This window comes from Mixophyes fleayi, chromosome 3 (assembly GCF_038048845.1).
Source record: "Mixophyes fleayi isolate aMixFle1 chromosome 3, aMixFle1.hap1, whole genome shotgun sequence".
NCBI classification, from domain to species: Eukaryota; Metazoa; Chordata; class Amphibia; order Anura; family Limnodynastidae; genus Mixophyes; species Mixophyes fleayi.
In genome coordinates, this window is record NC_134404.1 from 255,891,798 (window position 1) to 255,917,307 (window position 25,510).

Genomic DNA, 25,510 nt, shown 5'->3' on the forward strand with positions numbered 1-25,510 from the left:
AACTGCGGGTTTGAAAAAGTGGAGATGTTGCCTATAGCAACCAATCAGATTCTAGCTGTCATTTTGATGAGTGCACTAAATAAATGACAGCTAGAATCTGGTTGCTATAGGCAACATCTCCACTTTTTCAAACCCGCAGTTTAGTAAATCTAGCCCAAGGAGTCACTTCGGGGGGAGGGGAGATTAATTCTGGGACTGGAAGCTGCAGATTGGCTGGCTTTTAGAGTTGCCGTTCTCTACCAGTGAAATACATCAACAGATCCCCAGGTAGTCAAGTCCGGACAGCCAGAAGACTAACTCCTTAGGCTAGTGGGGTAAGGGACAGATAGTAAATAAATACCAGGCAGGTTTACCACACTGTGTACATAATATGCTAGTGATTGTTTTTCTTACAATAAATGGATTGTTTTACTGTCTAACTGCATTTGCAGAAGTGACTGAGAACCCTGGAAGGTACTGGGTAGACTTCCCTTGCATAGTAAGACACCTGTGGGTGGCCAGCCAGCGTGAAGTGGGTAGAATTGGGTCAGAAAACCCAGTATCTTCACAAATGCTTTAAAGTTGTTTTGAAGATGGAGAGTTTGGGTCAATCTAGCAGCTCCAGATTGGGCTTAAAAGACCTGGTACACCAAGGTTCTCTCCTTGGCAATGGGTCTGTTGTGGTGTCTGCTGTTCAGACCAGACGAAGTCAAGTTCATTTCTACTGCTGAAACCATGATCCTTTTATTCTTTGCTGAAACCAGTTCTCTGTCCAAAAGAATAATTTGCGCCACACAATCTATCAGTCTGCTGAACACTTCTTTCCGCGTGCAAGAGAAAAGGGCTTCCTACCAAATTTTTTTTTCCATTTACTGAGGTTACTTATGGTCTTACAATAGGAGTTGAATGCTGATCTGACCTTGGCTCTCAAGGTTCAGGTGTCAGCTTTCTGTCTTCTGTCAAAGAAGACTGGCGGTTCAGATGTTTTTGCAGGGTGTTCTTAGGGTACAACCTCATTGTGTCCCTTATGGTACTGTGGGATCTCAACTTGGCTTTGAATGCTCTACAGCAGAGGTGCTCAAACCCAGTCCTCAAAAGCTTTGAATAGGTCATGTTTTCAGAATTTCTGTCTGTAGAAACAAGTGGGATAACACTGACCCAGAACAAATAGAATAACTTGCATGTTTACAATTTAAGAAATCCTGAAAACATTGAACTGTTGGTAGCTCTTGAGAACTGAGTTTGAGCACCTCTGGTCTACAGCATTCACCTCACAGCAACTGTTGGACTGTTGTAGATTTGAAATTTCAGCTCTTGGTATGTCTCCAGAAGAAGAGGACTCTCTTCGCTTTTTGGATGTGGTCAGATCTTTCTGCATTTATGGGTGTAGGACTCAAGATGAGTACAGCTAATTGTTTGTGGTTTATTATTCAGAGTATTCCTAGGCATTTCTGTATATTAAACCTATCTATAGAGTTAAATGTTACAAGTCTGCTCCTTTCAGGAGGGGAGTGCCGCACCTCTTAATATATAACCAAACAAAATATGGACCATAAATAAATTGATACCCCTGCTCAAATTCCAACTGGTGATGGGTGGTAGTCGAACTCGCGCCATTCAACTAATGATGACGCTGGTTCAATCAAGCCCCATAGATGCCTTGCAAAAAGCAAGTGAACCATGTAATACAAAGTGTTCATTAATAGAAACAGAGAACACAATTCAAATTCAAATATGCTGCTTGTTAAATAAGTTTGCATTATGACAAAGCATACTACTTACCCAAACAGTAAAATATTAGATCTAAGCGGCGCCTTGTCCTCTGTTCATACTTTTTACCAGTTTTTACAAGTTTAATGTGTTTGCATCCAGGGATGCGAGTTGTGGAAGAAAGGTGGTTTGCGCTGTTTTCTTCTGACAGGTTTGGGGTTGTCCCAAGGGCAACCAATGTCTTCCAATGGATGCTAGAGAAAACAGAATTTTTATACTTCTGTTAAATCCTTTACTCTTAGTCCATTGAGGGACTACACTTTACACTCTGGGTTCTCCTTTTGTTGGACATGTTTATGGCTTTTGTTTTGTTCATGAAGATGTTCTTTTTCTTCCTTTCTGTTCATTTCTCACCTTATTTCTTTCCTTTTCTGTGCGGCATGGTGAAACGTAAACAAAGGGCCTGCACCAAACTAATTTTGCAAATGAAATTAAAGGACCCAAGCAGTAGCATTTATTAATTAACAATGCCTGTACTTATTAACCCTCAAGACGTAGAGGCATATTTTGTAAGGCATCTTACTTTATCATGGATTATACAGTATGGGCCTGATGGATCAAGGAATGCAAATACCGAAGTGGTATATTTTGCATAAAATTACTTTGCACATGCCCAGAAACAAACTAAATGTCAGAATGCAAGATTATGCAATTCCTCTTCAAATGACACATGCAACCTCTTACGGGCACACAAAATAAAACAAGTGAAAAATACAAAATCACTTAGTTTTTCACCCTCGCTTGCCACCTGGCCCAATATTCCACGTGCTACTTGATTGGAGCTGCCTTCAGGTCACCCGAGCCACAGGGGGTGCAGAGGCAGACCCATTTCAAGTGACTTCCTTTTTCACTGTACATATTTCTTCAGGCATTTACAGAGCCGGTCAAATGACTACCATCGGGTAAACAGGCAGAGTAATTCCCTAGAAGCATAGCATCTGCACGTGATGGAAGCACAGTTCCTAGTCGCCACAAAAGATCATGTCACAGACCCCAAAAACAGTTTATACAACACTGATTTTTTTTTTTTTCCACGGTCATGAGCTAATGGTGGATTGTATTGGGGCGGTAACTCCTTGGTGATAATATGACTGGCTAACCCTGGAGTTTTCTCCCCCTGCTTATCTCTATGGTAGTAGAGGCTTATCAGATTAACTGCAGCGCCAGGTAGAGAAACTGGAAGACTGGAGGTGGGAAACTGGGAACAAGTCTAGGTCACAGGTTCGTAGCAACAGGAAGGTCAGGATATAGGCCAGAGGTCGGGGCAGGCGGCAAACAAGCAGGTCAAGAATCTTGGCAAAGGTCAGGGTCACAAGCAAAATGGCGAACTCCAATATTCAGGCAAAATGTCGGGGCTAAGGCAATCGGGCAAGGTTCAAAAGTTCAGACAGTCACAACAGGAGATTAATCAAAAAGTTTAGAAGACAGAGCAGGTCAGCAACTACACAGGAAGTGAACGCTCTAACCTACAGGAAGGCTAAGCCCTCCCTGCCTTAAAATCATGGAAGAGCCAATCATAATCTAAGAAGCCCAGCAGGGAGAAATCCATTTGTGCCCATCTGCCCCTCCTCCTGGCATGCAGCGGTTAAGAGCTGAGCATCCAGACTGTTACTCTGGCACTGGCCAGGGGTGAAACCGGAAGGGACGTCCCGGTCATCATGGAGGCGGCCGGGATGCAAACAAATGGGCAAGGGGGGGGTACTGTTACGAGCCGCGGCAGCCTCTAGCTGCTGCGGCTCGTAACAGTACCCCCCCCCCCTTGAGGAAGGGTTGAGGCACCACGACATCCAGGTTTACCAGGAAACCATCTAAAGAACTTCTTGAGGAGCGTGGAGGCGTCTCTGCGGAACCCAAGATCGATCTTCCGAACCGTAGACTTTCCAATGTATTAAGAAATGGATTTGTCCTTGGACTGACTTTGAGTTCAGGATGTTCTCCACAATAAATTTGTGGCGTCCATCCACATTGACTGGCCGCGGTCTCTGTAGTCAATGAGGCTTGAACTTATTAAGACAGCAGGTTTCAATAACAAACAATGGAATGTGTTCAGAATTTTCAAGGACTGAGGAAGTTTAAGTCTGAGCGAAACAGGATTGATATTTTTGACAATGCAAAAGGGTCTGATGAATCTTGGTCCAAATTTCTTACAGGGTTGTCGGAGCCTAATATTACAAGTGGAAAGACAGACTTCTTCACCAACTTTGAGGAAGCAATTCTTTCGATGATGTTTCGAAAAGGATTTGCACCAAAAGGAGGCCTGTAGCAAGGCAGAGTGGACCTTTTTCCAAATTGTTCTCAGGCAGGAGGCCATAGTAGGGTGGTAGGTAGGGTGTTTACCAGAAAGGACAGAAGGAGAAATGGAGGATAAAGATTTAGCCATGGGATGGAAGCAATAATTACAAAAAAATGGAGACTTACGGATGGAGGAATGGCAAAAATTATTATAAGAAAACTTCGCCCAAAAGAGCAAGGAAACCCAATTATTATGAAATTTGGGGATGTAGAACGTAAGAAATTGTTCCAAGTATTGGTTAACTCTTTCTGTCTGCCCATTAGACTGCAGATGATAAGCTGATGCTGATGCCAAGGAGAGTACAGAAAGATCTCCAAAACTGTCTCCGACCATGGCTCATAATTTGTTGCTCAATGTCTTCAGGCAGACCATGGAGGCAGACGATATTGCTGACAAATAATGAAGTCAAGGCTGGAGCTTTGGTCAGTTTAGCCAAGGGGACAAAGTGCATAATTTTACTAAACTGATCAACCATCACCCAGAGGGTGTTGTGTTCAGACGACCAAGGTAAATCTACAATAAATTCCATCGAGAGGTGTGACCAAGGTTTAGTTGGGCTAGACAGAGGCATAAGTTGACTTGGAGAATGGCTTCTGACGGATTTATTTCTGGCACATCCTTCACAGGAGAGAATGAAATCTTTGACATCGGAGGACAAAGAAGGCCATTAGACAATACGGAATAGAATGTCAATAGTTTTGGAAATGCCTGGATGTTCAGCAGTTTTTTTTTCATGGGCATTCAGACAATGCCACTTTCCTGAGATGGACTGGCATGAACAATCAATCTTTAGGGGTCTCTGGAGGTGCCAGTTTTCGAAAAAGTTGAAGGTTGTCCCCAAGTTTTTGGCTTATTACAGCATGAATTGAAGTAGGAGAGATGATGGGAAGAGGTTCATTCTGTGAAGAATGACTGGAGACAAAACCTGAGAAAGCGCATCGGCCTTGGCGTTTTTAGAACCCAGTCTATAGGAAATGAAGAACCTGTCAGGCACTGTCTCCTTACCATCAGTGCCAGGGACGGATGCCTTCCTCTGTCGGCAGCATGGTCCATTGCTAGGCAGCTGAACGCCGGCCTCTCTCCTCAGGATTGCAGTGCGCATGTGTGTCCGTCTCAAGTCCCTGTTTCCTAGCAACGGGACTCTTCTCTACTTCCTGTCGATTGTCAGCTGCTCGGACTGCCTCCTCCACTGCCATCAATCAGGGAGAGGGTACCTCTATTTAAACCTGCCTCTGACACTAGGTAGGTGCCAGAGAATCTAGGTGATCCTATGCTCCAGCATTCCAGCCTATCTCTGTGCTCTGACTGATCCCCCGTGTACCCACTCAGCTATCCCTGGTTCTGCTTCTGGATCTCCCTTCGGGCTGATTGCTCACGCTGTATCTGACCTTTAGTTTGCTGACTCCGAATTGTATTACCCCTTGATATCACATTTGCCAGTACGGTTTGCCCTCTGCCTGCACGACCACATCTGTTCACCATCCACTCCACTGATAGCTAATTTGGAGGGCCGTGACCTGCATGTCCCTTGCAGTAAACTCCATTTGGCGAAGACCGGGGTTGTGTTTAGACTCCGCTTCTCCTAGCTTAGCAGAGCAAATATCAGCAAGTGGCCTTCAGTCCCTGTGACTCATGACAAGCTGAAGCAGGTAATAAACAAACAAGCCCAACAAGCTTGTGTAGAATTCAGAAGTTTAGAAGACTCAATGAGCAAAAAATTCTTGTGATCTGTAATGACAAACAGTATGCACTGCCCCGTCTAGCCAGTGCCCCCATTCTTCAAATGCCTATTTTATGGCTAAGAGTTCACAGTCCATGTCATAGTTAGCCTCAGCAGAAGAGAATTTCCATGAGAAATAGGCACATGGATGCAACTTGTGGTCGTGAGGGTCTTTCTGAGACAATATGGCGCATGCACCAACATCCGAGGCATCTGCCTCCACTGAAAAAGATAGATCCGGAGTAGGGTGTCTCAGGATAGGAGTGGAAATGAACGCAGTCTTCAGAGCCTTGAAAGAAACAATAGCATTAACAATCCAATTAATGGTGTCAGTTCCCTTGCGGGTTAAAGCAGTTGTTGGTGCTACCACATATGAAAAGTTATGAATAAACCTCCGATAATAGTTTGTAAAGCCCAGGAATCTTTGTATGGCCTTAAGATTGGTTGTCCGCACCCAATCCAATATTGCCTGAACCTTACTAGGGTCCATGGAGAACCCATAGGAGGAAATAGCATATCCGAGAAAAGATACCTTCTGGACATGAAATTCGTATTTTTTCATTTTAGTGAAAAGTTGGTGTTCTCTGAACTTCAAGAGGACCTGCTTGACATGAAGACGATGCTGCTCAAAGGACTGTGAATAAATTAGAATATCCAGGTATGCCACAACAAAATGGCCCAGAAATTCACGGAGGACATCATTGATTAGGTCCTGGAAAACCGTGTGAGCATTACGTAGGCCAAATGGCATTACAAGATACTCATAATGGGCCGAGTTGGTGTTAAAGGCTGTCTTCCATTTGTCACCCTTTCTGATGTGTACAAGGTTAAATGCCCCACCCAGATCAGTTTTACTAAATACAAAGAACATATGAGTGGAAGTGGATAGGTGCTCTTAATGGTGGTCTTATTTAATCCGCAAAAGTTTATGCAGGGCTGTGGTGTTTCGTCCTTCATGGACACAAAGAAGAACCTGGCTCGTAGGGGGGCTTGGAGGGCCTGATGAAACCCTTCTGGAGATTCTCCTTTACATAATCTTCCATGGCCTGTGTTTCAGGTATAGAGAGCGAGTACAACCTTCCCTTGGGTAGTTTGGAGCCAGGGACTAAATCTGTTGCACAATTGTAATCACGATGAGGTAACATGTTAGCAGCTTTTTTGGGGAAAAAAAACCATTCCAGTCATGATATGGCAGAGGTTGGATCAGCCAGACGGGCAGAGACAAACAAGGTGAGAAACAAGTAGAAGCTCACTGAACAATCTCTCCTTTGTTCCAATCGATGACTGTATTATGAAGTTGGAGCCAGGGGTGCCCCAGGATTAAAGGAACAGAAGGGCACTTGATTAGGTAGAAAAACAAATACTCAGAATGCAGAGCCCCCACAGTGATTTGCAGAAGAGGCGTTTGGGAGCAAATCTTGCCACCAGGTAATGGACCACCATCAAGTCCACATAGAGTAATGACTGGATCAATCTTCCTGAGAGTAATTCCCAAAGTGCTGACAAATTGAATGTCAAACGTTCCTGGCAGCAACACCGTCAAAGAAAGCAGAGGCGGACATAGTGTGCACCCAAGGAAATTGAAGCTGGAACCAAAAGAGCATTTTTGGAAGATATGATCTGGAGACCTAGATGGACCTCTTCCTCGTCCTCTAGGTCTGCCCTTTTCCTGGTTTGTTAGGACAGCAACGGAGAAGGTGGCCCTTGTTACCACTATATAAACAAATGCCTAAGGTACGTTTCCTTGTTTTTTCCTCCGGAGAGAGACGGTAAGTCTCTTAACTGCATAGGCTCCGTAGCTTTTACTGTAGGAAGATGAGGGAAAAAGGGTGTACCAGATAAAGGGGCTACCTTCTCAGCTCTTCTCTCTTTGATGAGTCTGTCAATTTTGATGGCAAGTTGCATAAGTCCTTCCAGAGAAGTGGGTGAAGGATATTGTACCAGAGAGTCCTTAATTTGATCAAATAACCCTAGACGAAACTGACTGCGTAATGCTGGGTCATTCCACTCGCTGTCAGTGGACCACCACCGGAACTCGGCAGAGTATTCTTCAGTGGAGCACCGACCCTGCTTCACAGATCTCAGGTGGGACTCTGCAGAAGCCACCCTATCCATTTTGCTAGTGACCCTTACCTTTGGTAAGTCCAATATTCAGGCAAAACATCAGGGCTACAGACAATCGGGCAAGGTTCAAAAGTTCAGGCAGGGTCACAGCAGGCGTTCAAAGGTCAGAAGACCGAGTGTCCACTGCCTGTGTAGTTGTTGACCTGCTCTAACCGGCAGGGAGGCTAAGCCCTTCCTGCCTTAAATACATGGAAGAGCCAATCAAAGGCCAGGAAACCCAGCAGGAAGAAATCAGCCCCAGGATGTAAATGAGTTGGGACGCGGTGGTTCAACAGCGGAGCGTCCAGACCGTTGCCCTGGCAACGGTCAGGGTGAAACCGAAAGTGGCAAACAGATGGGCACAGTGAGTCGCGGCGGCTAGAGGCACCACTGCGGCTCGTAAGAATAGGGAGTTTGTTACACTTCTTGTTTAGCCCAGACTGGTTGTCTTGTCTTATCTTCCACCTAGTGACATTTAAGAATAAACTCTTCTAACACAAACAATAACCTAAAGTACACAGGAAATATAATTGCATATTTTAGCACACACATTTGAGCAAAACTGCAATAAACTAACAAAGCCCGTTGAGAATCGTTCAGTATGTAGAAAGAGGCAATGGAATGCAAATGTTGTATGCTCAAGTCCAAGTACACATTGTGTGTTTTCACATTCAGTGATGCCCACCCAAATGCAGTTTTCGTTGGTGTGGATAGCTACCGTTTGGCAAGGTGCAGTCTATCAACCAGCTGCACTAGGTTTTCCACCTCGTGTGTGGTGAAATTCGGTTGTGTCTACTTGGTGGAAATTTGATTTGGCCAGCTGTCTGCTCCTCAGCAAACATGTCAAATACCAAATTACCAGACAGAGTAGATAGAGCAATATTAATCCTGGATCACAAAATGGCAAGGAGCAATCTTTGCCTTTCCAGCTCTATATAGTGCTTGCAGAGGCGTCCTCTCCTGCCATTGGTTGTGCCAAGACATTGTAACGCCCACTATAGTGATTGATTGGATGACATCTGGTCATCCAATCCTCCAATGACAGGTGGATGTTGAAAGACTCATCCACATGGGGGATGAGTAGCTGCATGAGGGTCGAGCTATGTGCATGGACATGCACAATGAGTAGATGACTGGTTCCAACTCCTTGATACATCAGTAATGAGGTAAAAACAGCCATCACGGTTTGCCTGCACTGTAGGTATGGCAGCATGCACTTCACCGTGCAGCTATGGTTGAGTGACCTTAAAAGAAGGAAACTCCAGCTCCTTGCAGATCTCGGGGGAGAAATTACAAGGTGTAAGTTCTCCAAAAATATTGGTATAAGTTGATTACAGTTTTATCGAAGTGTAGAAGAGAAAGTACTGTATATAGTATTGCTTGCTATAATCTTCATTGCACAATGTACAAAACCTGCTATGTAATAGTAATGCTTCGGTATCTGTTTATGATTACAAGTCCATATGCAAGTGGTGTAAAGGTGGATTTTATTTGGCAATTTGTGGAGTAATGTTTCATGTGTGGTATTGGTTAGTTTACATAGAAAATTAACAACATTATATCTGTGTTTTACTGTATGGACAAGAGTATTCGGATGCTGACCAGTACAGCAACAGGAACTGATATGTATTTGAATACAATATCATTAACTTTAATAGGGAGTTGGTCCACCTTTTGCAGTGATAACAGCTTACACTCTTATTAGAAGGCTTTCCACAGGATGTTGGTATGTTTCTGTGGGAATTTGTGCCCATTCATTCTGTAGAGCATTTATGCGGTCAGGCACTGATGTTGGACGAGAAGGCCTGGCTCACAATCTCCTTTCCAGTTAATTTCAAAGGTGTTTGATTGGTTTTAAGTAAGGGCTCTGTGTGGGCCAGTCAAGTTCTTCCCCACCAAACTCCTCAAACCATGTCTTTATAGTCCTTGCTTTGTGCACTGGGGCACAGTCATGTTTGAATAGAAAAGGGCCTTCCCCAAATGGTTTCCACAAAGTTGGAAGCATAGCATTGTCCAAAATGACTTAGTCTACTGAAGCATTAAGGTTACCCTTCACTAAAGGTAAGGGGCCTAGCCCAAACCCTGAAAAATGGCCCCACACCATTATCCCTCCTCCACCAAACTTCACAGTTGGCATAATGCAGTCAGGCAGGTAAAGTTTTCCCAGCATCCGCCAAACTCAGACTTGCCCATCTGACTGCCAAACAGAATTGTGATCCGTCGGTCCACAGAACATGTTTCCACTGCTTTACAGTCTAGTGTCTATGTGCTTTACAACACTCCATCCAACGCTTGGCATTGGTCTCGGGGATGTGATGCTTGCATGCAGCTGCTCGGCCATGGAAACCCATTCCATTAAGCTCCTGCCGCACAGTTTTTGTGATTCCATTTATACCACTGGTAGTTCGGAACTCTTCAGCATTGGAATCAGCAGTGCGTTGCCAAGTTTTACACACCATGCGCCTAAGCAGTCATTGACCCCACTCTGATTTTACGTGGTTTTCTGCTTCGTGGCTGAGTTTCCATTGTTACAAAACACTTCCACTTTCTAATAATATCACTTACAGTGGATTATCCAGCAGGGATGAAATTTCATGAACAATCTAATTGCAAAGGTGGCATCCTATCGCAGTACCATGCAGTAACATCAGTAAATGCGTACTGATGTTTCTAAAGGATTTCAGAATATCATGGGGTAGTTCAGGTTGGTGTGGTTATTCAATTGAATGGTTAATATGCAGTAATTGAAGTGAGACATGAATGTTTAGGAATGAGGTAAATGAGGTTGATTAAGGAACTGAATGTACGCCTGTGCATTCTGTCATTCAGGAGTAATACATTTTAGTATGTAGTGCAATAGAGTGCCTTTGCCTGTACAGGTCATAGAGAAATAAATAAAAATGTAATGATGCGTGCGTTTTGATTTTTACTTCCGTATTCATCAAGCAACGTATTGTCAGCATATGACCTGACCTTGAATATGGACGTACATATGCCCGATTTTTTTTTTTTATTATTCATACGTTTTCATTTACAAGTATTTTATTTCTAATATTTCTATGAATGTATACTATCCATGTGATATGTTTTGAATACTGTAAAACACCTTTTCTTCTCTGGCAACAGCCTCCTTACTTAAGTACCTTTTATTTACAGTGAACCCAACAGGGATGACGTACTGAAGGAAGCAAAGAAGAAATTAGATGCTATTCAGGAGAAAATAAGACAAATGGCGCAAGAGTTAGTATCCGAAGATATGTATCAATATCACAGGGCTTATACTTCTGGTAAGATCAAATTATTACTTTTACACTGCACTCTGTTGGATTTTTAAATAAGCAGGTGTTGGCATGAATCTGATGGTTGCTCAAAAGTGCACAAAGTGCAAAAACTCATAGCAGACAATCGGCTTTAATTGTAGATTAATAAAATCAAATGGTTTCTATAAATCTATAAATTACTCTATCATACCACATTTTACCATACTGGTAAATAAACTCCTAGGGGTAAATGTGTCCAGCTGAGAGTTTTCCGGCGGGTTTAAAAACCAATCAGATTCTAGCTATCATTTATTTAGTACATTCTACAAAATGACAGCTAGAATTTGATTGGTTGCTATAGGCAACATCTCCACTTTTCAAACCCGCCAGAAATCTCTCAGCTTGATACATTTACCCCCAAGTGTCTTTCTTCTTAAGAATGTCTTGTAAGCCCATGATAGGTGCCTTCATGGCCCAGTCCAAAAAAAGAAGGGCCTCTCTATTCCCGACCCCTGGAACCAGAAGGCTTGTCTGTCTAAACAATATTTCAGTTATCAAAAGCTTGGCCACTGACTCAGACAGCATATGATAATATTGAACTGTGGAATTTAACAATGGATTTAAGTAGATATATCTATTGCTCAGTATCTGAGCAACAATCTTATGGAATACATAATGAGGAAGACACACCATATAAAAGACAACCAAATGTGTACTTACTATCAATGGATATACCAGCTTCTTCATGGCTACTGGCTTCACAAGCTAGCAAACAAAAATCAACAGACATATTTTATGCACAAGGAATGGTAATCTGATTGCATTCCATATGCTCCACATATCAATTGTTTTTCAGTTGCCAGGGCAACGGTCTGGACGCTCCGCATTTTGTCCACTCTTGCCTCTATAACCATATAAGAGCTTCGGTTGCCTACTGCGGAGGTTTCTCCAGCAGTGTTAAAGCTGAGCCACAGAGCGCCTCCTGTCCACTCTGAGCTGAAAATAATTGTTTGTCGCCCTGTTAGCTGCGTATTTATCAGTGTTGCTGACATAAGGGGCCTCATTATTCCTTCCAGTCTCTGCTGCGAAGTTCCGGATTTCGATGGCATACTATGAGTAACCCTGTTACTCAGTCCAGGCGAGGCTTGTGGAAGCATTGGCGACCCGGAAAATCAAAGATTAGCCTCATCTTTCTGTTATCCATTAGTGAATTTTCGTAGAGTGGTCAGTCAGCAGAGAGCTTATATCCTGCTTTGATATGCTCTGTGGGGAAGGACGCTGTTTGTAGTTCAAAACTGTAGGGGAGTCTGGGTCAGGAATCCCCTTACCCCTTCTAGGTTGCCATCAAAATGCAAGTGTGCAGTAATTTTAGACTGACAAGAGTACAGAAAGCTGTGCAGTAGTCCAGGTGAAGTGACTAGCTAGTGTGCTGATTACAGGAATTAAGAAAAGGGGTTTGCAGCTGTCATTGTGAATAGTTATCTGACCGCTGTCATCTGGCGCTAGTGTCGTGAATCCTCAGAGGTCCCCATTTTAGTGCCAGACTCCAGATACAACTCTCTAGACTTGCCAATATTTAGCTGTAAGAATTTATCAAGTAGCGCAGATGCGTGCGGATTGGTTGATTTAATACAAGAGCAGTCTTAGGACTGAAGCCCTTCCAGTGCAGTAGGTACTACACTCCTTTTCTAAATCTGCGAGATTTGAAAGGAAGGTGGTAGCCGTTGCCTGTACACTACTGCACTTGGCTTCCTGCTGATTGGGTACAAAGCAATTTACCTAATCCCAGTTTGAATGAGGGCATCTTCAGGGCAATGTTTTGTGTGGAGAGCCACACTTTTCTATTAAAAGTCAACACCATTTCTATGCTGGCATGAAGTGTTAAACACAATGGTGATGTTAATTATATATAAATATGCTTTTTATGCATTCATCTTTTGCTTGCATACGTTCTGTAAGAATCTTTGTAAGTTCCTTTATGTTTAATGTTATTAAAATTTTAAAAAAGTCAAATAAGGAAGGGTTAGTGTTTGCTGGTTTTATACTACCATCTATCTAGTGCAAAAACACTAATGTGTGTAGATAATATTCTGTTAAGAATTTTCTCTTTTGCTGTAGGTCTTCAAGAATATGTTGAAGCTGTCACCTTTCAACATTTTATTACAAACAGAACTCTTTTAAGCCTTGAGGATATAAACAGAGGATTAATATTTGAAAACCTGCATTATACTGTAAGTATTTTTATTTCATTTTTGTTTGTAAACTTAAAATTTATTCGAAAATACTTTATTTGACATAGTTAGATTTAAAATTTCCCCATGTAGCATGAAATACAATTCGATCGTCTGCTTATATGACTTATATCTCATCTTTCCTGTGTTAATAAATGTGTCATTTGGAATTCTTGCTACATTCTGAAATCAACACAAAAAAGTATTTGTACCAGTCAAGTTGGGAAACACCAATATTATTGTCTGTGCTACCTAGAGCATTGTTATTTCTTCAGTATTAAAGACAATAAGTCTTTTTGTACCTGTGTCCGGGTCCCATTGTTCTGACCACCACACATGTTAATACCTGACGCTGGAGGAATTAATTTCCTTGTACTAGGTGATTCATGTATGAACGGCATAAAATTTATAAAAATGTACTTTAAATGTGCACTGCGATGCCAGATTGGGTGATAGGGGGAATCTAAATGTGTATTTAAATAAATGTATGTGTATTATGTGGTCACTGCTGCACCAATTGGTACGCACCAAAATGGTTCATTCCTAGGTTTATACACTGGGAGTATAAATGTCTGTTCCTATGTGTTTTAACTGTATTTTGAATCAAATGTACACGTTTAATAAAATGGGTTCCTACCATTCCCTTGTGGTCTAGCAGTGATCTGGGGGCTCCTCTGGCTGATTTACACTGCTGCCCAGGTTTACATGCGCAGGACCGGACCACTGCGGTGCCATGACGCCCCTGATCTGCAGTGGTCCAGCTGGGTGCTGCAGGAGAAGATTCCAGCGCTGGCTGTTAAGAAGCACATTGGAGCTCCATGCTCTGGTTGCCTACTCTCTGGATCCATGTCCCTGGAATTATTGGATTTAAAGATATTACCCCATCCTGGACTTGGTGACACCAGGGATTTAGAGGGGACTGAGCCCCCTCTCCCTGGCAGCTTGTGTACTGGGGAGAAATACACTCCTCCTTTCCACTAGCAACAATGTTAAATATATGAAACCCCTGCAGGCTGATTCATGCACTAGCTACATGAATCATCCTGAATTGGTTCAAGAGGCAGCAGGCTGGATTACGTCTTGTTTGTGTTTTTAAACTGTATAAAAATAACTGTACTGTCCATGTAAAACATAACATCTGTACTTCTAGAGTATCACTAGTACTTTTAAGTAGTGTGTAACTGTACTTTATAAGGACCTGAGCAGTAAACCTCACTGCTTCAAGATCCTGCTTTCTTGCCTACTTACCTGCTATATTTCCTGTGAGCGTCTCTTGTCTCTTTCCTCAGGAGGGAGGCGAAACGCCCCTGACTGAGTAGGTTTCTCAACATCCGTGGAAGCTGGAATAAATGCAGATGAAAAAGAAGATGCCTCTTTTCTGTCCTCCTCTCCTTGATTCTCCTGTCAATTTTAATAGCGAGTTGCATAAGGCTCCCCAACGAGGTGGGGGAAGGATACTGCACAAGTGAATCCTTAATCTCCTGTGACAGTCATAAGCGAAACTGGCTGCGTAACGCGGGATCATTCCATTCACTGTCAGGCGACCATCTGCGGAATTCAGTGCAGTATTCTTCTGCCGAACGCCGGCCTTGCTTTAAGGCCCGTAGATGAGCCTCAGCGGAGGCAACTCGATCTGGGTCATCGTAGAGGAGACAATGCGTTAAAGAAAGCTTCCAATGATTGCATCATAGGACTCGACTGCGGCAGGGTGAAAACCCAAGACTGGTGGTCACCCTGCAAGAGGGAGATGACCATTCCAACTCTCTGCTGTTCTGAACCAGAAGACCGAGGTTTCAGCCAAAAGTAGAGTTTGCAGCTTTCTTTAAAGTTCCGGAACAGGGCTCTATTTCCAGAGAATCGGTCCGGCAAATTTAACTTTGGTTCATCAACGGGACCGGAAATGGCCAGTGTAGTCTGGGAGTCCTCCTCTTGAGTGGACAAACGCTGGGACAATCACCGGACCATTTGGTACAGGGTCTCAACATGACCCGCTAGGGCTTGAAAAGGAGACTATTTGGTTCCGCTTTCATCCATCCCAACTTCGTCTCCGGAACATCTGTTTTTTTTATGACCGGTTATAATGTTAGGAACCCCTCTAGCCAGTACAGCACAACCCAGAGTCTGCTCTGCCAGTCAGGTGTTCACTGGAGCCCCTAGTGGTGGGGACAGCCTTGGCCGCAGACTAGCAGAGGGTCGTGAAGTGCGTACCGGCTGGTAAGAATCCAGGAAAGCGGAGTGAAGTCCAGGCAAGGGTCAAGGGCCTGCAGCAGACAGTGAATCCAATAGACAAGCCAAGGTCAGAGGTCACATGCACGGTAGCAAGGTCAAGATACAGGCAAGAAAGGTCAGGGTCACGAGCAAACAGGCAGGGTCCAAATCCAAGCAAGGGGGTTATACATGTGAAATCCAATAGAGTGTCCACGGGATAGGGACAGGAACAAAGGCAGGTACTAGGAACAAGCAGGTCAGCAGGACTGTGGCAGAAAAGCTATATCCGGCAGTGAGGCTGCAGACCTCACTGCCTTTAAATACCAGCATCAGCCAACCAGAGCCCAGCTCTGAAACCACACACACAGCCCCTGCTTAATTAACCATGCTTTCATCAAATTAGCCCACAGGCTTGTGTCCACTACTGCGCACGCGCCCGGCTGTCCCCAGCGGCGCTGCTACTGCTGGCGTCCTACCGTTGCCGGTCGGGTGGACTCTGGAAATGATGTCCCGGTCGTCAAGGTGACGGCCGGGACGTCAGAGGACATCAGAAGCGAGCCGCGGCTCGTAACACATAGTAGTAAAGTTACAAGTTTAAATATGAAAACTGTATTGATGGAGGATATAGTATTTGTATATGTTAAACAAGAACATTGTACAAGTTGGGTGGTAGAGAAGAAATATACTTGCCAACGTTGGCATCCGGGAGATCCCAGGGAGGGGGTGTGGTAGAAGGGCAGAAAGGGTCATTTTGTCACGGGGTGGGACCAAAGTGGCGCAAATCACGTAATTTTGGCTCTCGATGGGCAGGATGCGGAAGACATGCCTGCTCTCCCGGGAGACCTACCTGGAATTCGGGAGTCTCCCAGACATTCTGGGAGAGTTAGTAAGTATGAATATAAATATAGCTAGCTGAATCAGTGAATGGCGTCAAAGGATATAATGGGTCATGAACCCTGCTGTGAGATTTGAAACTTGTTCTAATGAACTATAAATTGTTAGGAGTTTAAATTTACAGATGTTTCATTTTTTAAGCTGGTTATCCATATCTCTCATGTCCTCAATACTGTGTTTTCCCATTGGTGTGCCGTATTTCTTGTTTATTATATGTTGATGTAAATTCATTCTTGTGTTCAGTTTGTTTTAATTCTCCAATGTAGTCTGAATCCGAATGTCTATGTGTGCTTTTATAACATTGGATTTTGTGTTTGTGATTAAATTCATGACCTTTTAAAGACCTGGGCAGAGCAGCAGATTTGTAAGATTGACCAAATAATCACACTATTTTATATGTATGTATAAACAGGTAAAATTCATCTTAATTTGCTGATTTGTTTGTTGATCAACAAGAATGTAGTTCCCCGGTGATCAATGTGGTATATGGTAATGTCTGATAATATATGAATAACAGTAAATAAAGTAACAATATTAATAAAAAAAAAAAAACATAAAAGCAAATAAAAAACAGTGCACCAAATAATAAATGCGGTTTCATGGGTCAATATAGAAGCTGAGCATCTGAATAATACTGATATAGGCGATGGTCCATTGTGTATTTCTAAAGGACCATGTTAACACAACATAGTGAGTATCCAAATGTCAAGGACATTGCTATATATTGTTACTTTATTATTAGTCATATATTTATCTGATCTTACCATATACCACATTGAGCGCCAGAGAAATACAGGCATGTTGTTCTGTTTACTCTTGTGTTTTCCCTATTTGACAGCTTAAGACATTTATACACATTTGTGGAGAGCGCTGGCTAAAACACCTTTTGCGTTGATCTGTTTGCACTACATATTCTTTTTAACACAATGTTTCTTCATTTATAGGTCACCAATGATTCCCTTGGAAAAGAACAGAGTGAACAAAATGTCTTAAGCCTTCAAATAACATCTGTCGATTATTTGCTTGGAGTAGCCGATCTGACTGGAGAGCTTATGCGCTTATGTATAAGTAGTGTTTGGAATGGAGACATTGATACTCCTTTTCAACTGACTCAGTTTTTGCGTGACATTTTTGATGGATTTGCTTACATTGGGAACACTGGGCCCTATGAAATTTCTAGAAAACTACATTCATTAAAGCAGAGTCTGTCAAAAGTGGAGAATGCCTGTTACACATTGAAAGTTAGAGGGTCAGAAATTCCAAAGCACATGCTTGCAGATCTGTTTGTATCAAAATGTGAACTTCTTGAACATGATGAGGGCATATCTTAGAGTATAATTTTCTGTGGGACTGTAAAGACGTAATTTATTAGCAAATCTGCCACTGTTGAAATTCTGTTTAATATTTACAGTTGTAGTGATTTCGAAACTCCAGAGTATGGTTTTTGTTTTTTCATCCATATATTGTACTAATTGAAAGTAGTGCACATTCAGAATGTATCTTAGTTTAGGTATTTTGCACACTAGCGTTATAAATCATGCTGGCATTAAAAACTGCTAGCAAAAGCAAGTGCAACCCTTGGTTACCATCGCATATCAATCATGAGTGTATTTGACATTCAGTGTAACCAGCCTTAAGGAATACTCAAATCCAGTCATACCAGGTATGTAATGGCTTTGAAGAGGGAAGTGGAGTACATTGAGACTGATCTGCTATAGTAACAAATGTTGTCTGTAGAGCCCTCCTATTTGCAAAACCTTGCTCTTTCCCTATTTGCAATACATTGGGACTTTTGGCCATTGACAGGTTTGCACTGAGGGAAGCTGGTTGGGTGAGCCAGGTGCATTCATTCCCCCAGCTCCCCTGCACGTCCTCTAACTGCCAATCTGCTGCAAAACACAACTCCAGGTACTAGCTAGAGTAGAGTAAATGTTGCGACCACTGGTGGCTACACAGCAGAAAAGGGCAGGGCCCTCAATGTTTTATTAGAGATAGATGCCTGAATATCTTCTTTAAGGCTCAATATTTTTTTTCTTCTAATCCTTATCTGACCTCTTACGAAAACTAAATTTCCAACACTGCAAGGTGCTTTAATTCATTAGAAGCCATATGTTCATGACAATGGTGCAAATCATTGTACAATGAACAAGAAACAGTTCCTCAAACATTCACTGATAAGTAATAAGAACATCCCTCTTTTATGTTGGGTGTAGTACCTATTAACGGTACTGACTACCGCGACACAGAACAGAACAACATGAGTATTTCCGAATGAAGACTACACCGACCTGGGAAAAAACCTACTTGCCGGAATGCAGATGATGTCACATCACAACTCCCTGTCTTGCCGGCTGGAGACGATGACGTCATGAGCAAACGCGACTTGCCTTAAAGCGGCGATGGGCGGACCCGCCTGTCATTTATGCAAAGTAAGTACTCTTTTAGGGATTAGGGTTAACCCTAACTCCTAACCCTAAAAGAGTACTTACTTTACATAAATGAAAGGCGGGTCCGTCCATCGCCGCTTTAAGGCAAGTCGCGTTTGCTCATGACGTCATCGTCTCCAGCCGGCAAGACAGGGAGTCGTGATTTGACATCTGTAGGTTTTTAGGTTTTTTCACAGGTCAGTGTAGTCTTCATTCGGAATCCTCATATCATTCTGTTCTGTGTCGGGGTAGTCAGTATGGTGAAACTGACTACCACCATTTATGTGAATATTACAAACAGAGATCTTCGCATTGGTTTGCAAATATATATACATGCTAATGAGCCATGGCAAATCATCTGTCTAAAGCAGCTGATAAGATGCTGCTGACCTTTCACAAGTTTTTAAGAACTTGGACAATTTTTGTTGTACTCACTATGTATTGGTCTCCCTTTTAGTCCTACTTTTACATATATTGCGTTTGAATAAATGCATCCCACATGAGAGTATTTTGTTAAATTACAGTTGTTGGCTATAAGTTTCTTGTGTGCCTTATTATTTATACAATACATAAATTCACAATGACCCCACTATTGCATAATTATCTAAATCACAAGTGCAGTACTAAAACACCTAGCTATATGTATTCATACTTTATTCATTATCAGTTATCAAGATTGGAAACTTCTCACTCTATACAAGATTATTTAGCACTATTTAATTTTGGCTTCACATACTATTCTTAACAATGCTGTCATGCCACCCCCTCCCCCCCTAGTTTTTAGATAATTTAGTCCTGCTTTAACTATTCTCAAGTTCTGTGTCTGTCCCTCCATACCTCCTCTATGTGTGTCATACTTTTAAACATAATAATCCATATAAAGCCTGGCATTGACTTTTGGTGACCCCAAAAAATGGAAGCCAACATCCATGCAAGACAACTTGGACAGGTTTCTACTATAAAAGGACCACTTCTGCCTTAATGCGAAGGGGGTGGGGGCGGCAAAATAAAGCTCCCTTCTCTCGGAGACCACCAACCTTGCGCTGAAACCCACTAGGCTGTGGGGGCCTCATAATAAACAAGAATGGGACCTCTATTGTGAAATCTTTGATACTCCATAAAATGAATCCCATTTATGAATGTAGAATAAACATGGAATAAAAGACACCCCAAACCTCCTTTAACTAATTTACTATAGGAGTGGGAGGAGCCCTAGTGCTTTCAGCACAGGGCTAGGTACCCTTAGGAATCCAGACCCATGCTGACCAGCCTGGGGCTGGTTGTCATTATGGCTTCCTCTGATACAGTGCCACCAGACCTGGCTGGCTAAGCCTTCTGCTGGTTGTAGTAAAATCAGGGGGACCTCACACTTTTTGCCCCCCCTCCCCTGATTTTGCTACCACCAGCCTTGGCTGGCAGCATTAGGGTTAATCTGTTTGGGAGGGACACGCTGTTTTTAACATTTAGACTATTGTGCCGCAGAGTCCTTACACTAGAACCCTACGGCAGAACACGGCAGAAATTTTGTGCACTTTTCAGTGTGTCGAAGATTGACTTGGACGTTGCTGCACGGGAACGGTCTTACTGTACATTGCCTATGTGAATCCATACATTCCCCACCCTATTCATTCCCCTAAATTTTAAGCTGTAGTAAGTGCTATTTGCACTCCTAGATCACTTGGACATGGTTGCTAATCATCCAGTTCTGAGCATGCACAGACTAATTTTGCGTCGGATACGCAAAAAAAAGGAAATTCGCTACTTATTGACTAGAGACTATTCAGTTAAAATTTATATAAAAATAAACTTTACTTTTCTTAAATGCAATAAACAAAAAGAAAAACAAGGATTTTTTTTTTTTAAATCCGTATCAGAATATCCTATATATGAGATCACTAGCAGATAAGTAAGAAATAGCATCAAATAGAGACAACTTATGTAAATTAATACACCAACTTCCTGTCTTTTGATCTCCTTATGCCAGTAAATCTATGAATGGAAGTAGTAATGTCAATATTTGCAAAGTCCGTTTTTGTTATTGCTTTTTATTTTTTTGAGATCTTTCTATTTTTGATTTAATTTTTTTTTATTGTTAACCTTTTTTGTCTATATGCTGGTGATGTAAACTATATTTAAACCCCTCTATTCACACCTTTTAAGATGTTTGTGAAAATGTATATAAATAACATAATGGAGAACAGCCAATTGGTAAAAGCGAATCACTACCATTATTGCCTATACAGCACAACTGTTATAAGGTTAATGAATGTAAACAATCCCTGATGTACCTCAGATGTGAAAACCTAATAAGGAACATAAATCAGAATATGAAGCTTCCCTATTTATAGCTTCAAAATAGCAAATGAGGTCATGTATACATTCCATGAGGAAGTCTGGACTAAACACATGAGACATTTAATCTGGTTACTCCATGGAGGCTAGTATTCTATATGTTGTGCCTCTTGAACAAGAATGTTTAAATCACCGTTGAACGTTTAAGTCTCCTACGTATTATGATTGAATATCGGTCCCAGCTTAGCATCAGTAAATGAATGAGCATTATCTGCAAACTGCTCGGCAGTGAGAAGATATTTACTTACTGTTCAGGAGTATCACTGTAACAAACGTAACTTGTGGGTTATGAGTGATTGCTCTAAGACTGGATACATTCTACAGGCTCTTCACCCGATTAGCGTGCCAATCACGCAATAAATATATATAAATAAATATATAATGCGGGTCTGATATCGCATTAGTGTGTACGCTTCAACAATCACGTTTTATCGCTCCAAAGCACACTGTATCATTTGATTTTAGAAAAGGACTAAAAATCTCTAAACGATGGATCGATGTGCCAATTCTGTAGTGTATATGCACTCACAACCATTGTAGGTAGATCTCCATAGAGTTTACAGATTCATGATCTTTTCAGCCGAAGTTTTTGATATACGAAGAGCACATATCTGAAATCTTCTAAAATGTGTATATTATGTTGTCAGGGATAAGCTCCTTTAGCTACTCCCTGATTAGATACCTTATCATATATTCCAACCGTCATACAATATATCACGTCTATTTTGTCAGGAAACCGCTCATGAACCCCTTTATTGGTCACAAACCGCTCTCTGTGCACTTGTGACTTGGAAGCTTACTGTAAGGGAAAACAGGATTCCAGAATAAACCTCAAACTCGCCTCACTTTCAGGCTTCAGATTTTGCTGGTCCCTTTCCCAATACATACGCACGCTTCACACCTCTCAAAAACTGCCACCAGCTATGTTTAAAGCCCGTAACAAACCTATGACTTAATCACCCAATCGCGCACACTCGGTGCTCTGGTAGCTAAACAGTTAACCCTTCACACACTGGTTTATAAAGAGTTAATGCAGCCAAGCATTCTGTTTCTTCTAAACAGGCAATTCATTTGTTTTAGAGCAATAAGGACAGAACTATTAAATTGTTAGATTTAATATACAAAAAGTACAATGCTTACAGAGAATAAAAAAAAACAATTAGATAAAGATTTGACATACAAGTAAAAAATTGCACAGTTATAGAAACAAATGGGATGAAAGTACAGAGCATCACTTACATATAGTAATCTGTATGCCTGGGACAGGCAGAAAAGATGGACAGTCCTTCAATTAGATTGATCCCCAAGAAGCTGACCCCTTGTCCCTTCAAAACACAGGTTTTTAAGCAAACTCAAATGGGACGGCATTCACAAGGGCAGTGTGGATGCTAATGTGGGGGTGGAAATGTCCCCTGAGTGTCACCTAAGACTTGTTCAAAACTATTCCTAAGTTTTGACCTGTTTTAGCTTTTCTCAGATATATCCCAGAGACATAACTTCCCTTTAAATAAACCGGTCATAACTTCCCACACATTTAAATACCAAATATGATGGTATTCTAACAATATCCGATCTCGTCCTGAAATACATGTGACTATGGCTGTTCCCTGTATAGTTGGTATCTATGTTTTAAAACCCTTCTGTGGTTTTTGCCCCTCAGTACGGAGTGGCACATGGATTTCCTAAGACATGAAAAATGAAGGCATTTCCTTTCAAGTTCATATTTCTATATACCTGCATAAAGAGTCTACAGGTTTTACAGGGGTCTCCAAGATTCTCACCTAGGCATATGGCTCTCTAATTTACACCTAGTGGTTAGTTTGTGTTTACAATACCTGTTAGGAACTGGAATGCATGATCAAAAACAATGGATGTCTGTTATCTGCATATCTTAAGCTGGTCTCCTCACAATGGGTTTCCTTAACTTAATTACCTCCTATTGGGCTAATTGTTTCCTTTTTAAAAACATTTGGTCAAACATTTATCTGAGTTGAAAATCAGGTTAATTTATGTATTCATGTACTGTTTTATTTGGGCCCTTCAATATTCTATTTCATCATAACAGATTTATGCTCTCATCCTGACATATGTACACATGAATGATTGGGACTTTCTGTCATTGGTAAAATCGTTAGCGATACCACATTGGGATACATTTTCTGTAGTGTGTACCCAGCCTTGCTTATTTGCTAGTAATCTCGTATACAGGATCTTCTCATGTTAATTTTAATTTGTTTTAACATTTTTTTTATTTATTGAATTTAAAAAAAGTGAAGTTTATTTTTATATACATTTTAACTGAATGGTCTCTGTCTTCAATTTAGAGAGATACATAAACACCTATATTACTAGCTCACTACAAATAAAACAATATTTGCACCAGAGCACTTTTTCTTTATATTTGTTTAGTATCCAAAGTGTAGTTGAGAAATTCACTAGACCTAAGACGTCACTCTAACTATTGTATTCACCCTAAGGTAGCGCAGTCTCATCTTTTTATTATTAAAAGAACTCCTCTGGGGGGTTTTTTTGAGGGGGAAGTTGTACTCCACCTATGTCACTCTATCAAAGTTATGGCATGTCAAATGGATAGTTAAATGTGACACATCTGTATGCTTTCAATGACTTATTTACAGCATTTATTGTCATTTATATTCCATGTCCATCATGCATACATCTTGATGCTTAGGTTTTATAAATTCTTAAGTACTTTTATTTTTCATCCATTGATGTTTAATTTTTTTTTATTTTTTTTTAAATAGTGTGTGCCAAGCACGCGCATTTTAAGTTAAACATCTTTGCCTTTGAAAATGTATTTTGATTTGGTTTGCATGAAAGACGTTTAGGACTCATTTTATTTGGTCTTTATATGAAAGAAATTTCCATAGATTCAGAAAAAATACATGATAAAATTGACTTATGAAAGTTAAAGAAGTGAGATGCATAGGTTAAATTGGCCATTTTGCTCTATGATGTCCATTCTGTCAGGCACCATGCACACAACGTTTGATCTTCACTCTGTTAACTCTTGTTAACAATTTGACATGCTGTGACAGGACCAATTTGAACAGATATGTGCCGCACTGTCACAGAGGTGGTGGGGCTCACTGCTGCCAAGGACTACAACAGATCACAATGCTCAGAGCATTCAAACAGACTACGTCGGGAAAGTGCATGACTTTACTTCCATTACACATTTAGCTCCACAAAGACGTTTCATTAGGTTCTGACAAAGTTTCAGTACAATTATCTGTGCTAGAAATGCAATCATTTTATCACCACCGCAATCATGTTATCAGCAACATCATGTCAGAAAATACATACGCAACTATTATCCTAAGAATCATTTAAGGAAACACACATTTTTTTAGTCAATGTTTCAGATCCAGCCCATCCTTGCACACCAGAACCTTGCCAATCTTCTCCACATTCCCCACTGCCCTCTCTCCCTTTCTACTGTGGCCTCTGAAATGCCAGATCCATCTGCAATAAACTGCCCTCTATCCATGACCTTTTCATCTCCAACTCTTAATCTTGCCATCAAAAAAACATGGCTCTCCTCCTCCTCTTGTCTCAAACCCACCCATCTGATTTATAGATCCCCTCACGATGACTCACCCCTGTGTGTCACCTGTTTTTCTGTCCCTTCTCTGTAGGTTGAAGGCTCTCCCGAGCAGGCCTTCTTCCCTCCTGTCCTCCTTTTTCTACCTATGCCTTCTTCTTCGCAGCTATGTTTTGCTCTTCCCTTGATCTCCACATCACACGGTCCTTGTACCTCATTTCTCCTCCTTCTAGTTATTGTGAGTTGTTACATCCCTTGCCCTTCATTGCCGAGTTCTGCTACTCGTAGATGTGTCATGATGTATATTGTATGTTTTTTTGTATTTTTCTGTAATTCTATTTACTGTTTTGTTGTATGTTCTCTGTACAACGCTGTGGACCCTTTGTAGCACCCTATAAATAAAGGATAATAATAATTGTTGTAAACTAGTTATCCAGAAAAAGTATATATTTAATTGACTGCTGCGTATAGTGTCATGTGCATATTAGATTTAGTTCAAAGCTGCACTTCTCTATTTAAACGGACTATGTCTGAGAGCCGTTGTCATCTCTCGTCCTGTATCAAATGGATCTTTACTCACCTATCCACATTAGACTACATCTCCTGCCAGTCACTCACACCAGCTTTTACATTTGTCCACACTTAATGAGTTACATTAAGTCATCCTTTTTGTATTGTCCTGGTTGTCATATGGTAAAGCATATTTTTATTT

The 25,510-nt window shown here is 41.5% G+C and overlaps 1 protein-coding gene across 1 annotated transcript in view; it reads left to right on the top strand.

The window, feature by feature from the left end:
• The window catches only part of TSNAX (translin associated factor X), a 53,693-nt gene extending 34,272 nt beyond the window's left edge, over positions 1-19,421 (top strand). The window contains exons 4-6 of the mRNA XM_075203463.1: positions 11,022-11,152; positions 13,244-13,356; positions 17,403-19,421. Coding sequence (XP_075059564.1) covers positions 11,022-11,152; positions 13,244-13,356; positions 17,403-17,789 — 631 coding nt within the window. The 3' untranslated portion in view covers positions 17,790-19,421. The remainder of the gene's footprint in view (positions 1-11,021; positions 11,153-13,243; positions 13,357-17,402) is intronic.
• The last annotated feature ends 6,089 nt before the right edge of the window (positions 19,422-25,510 follow it).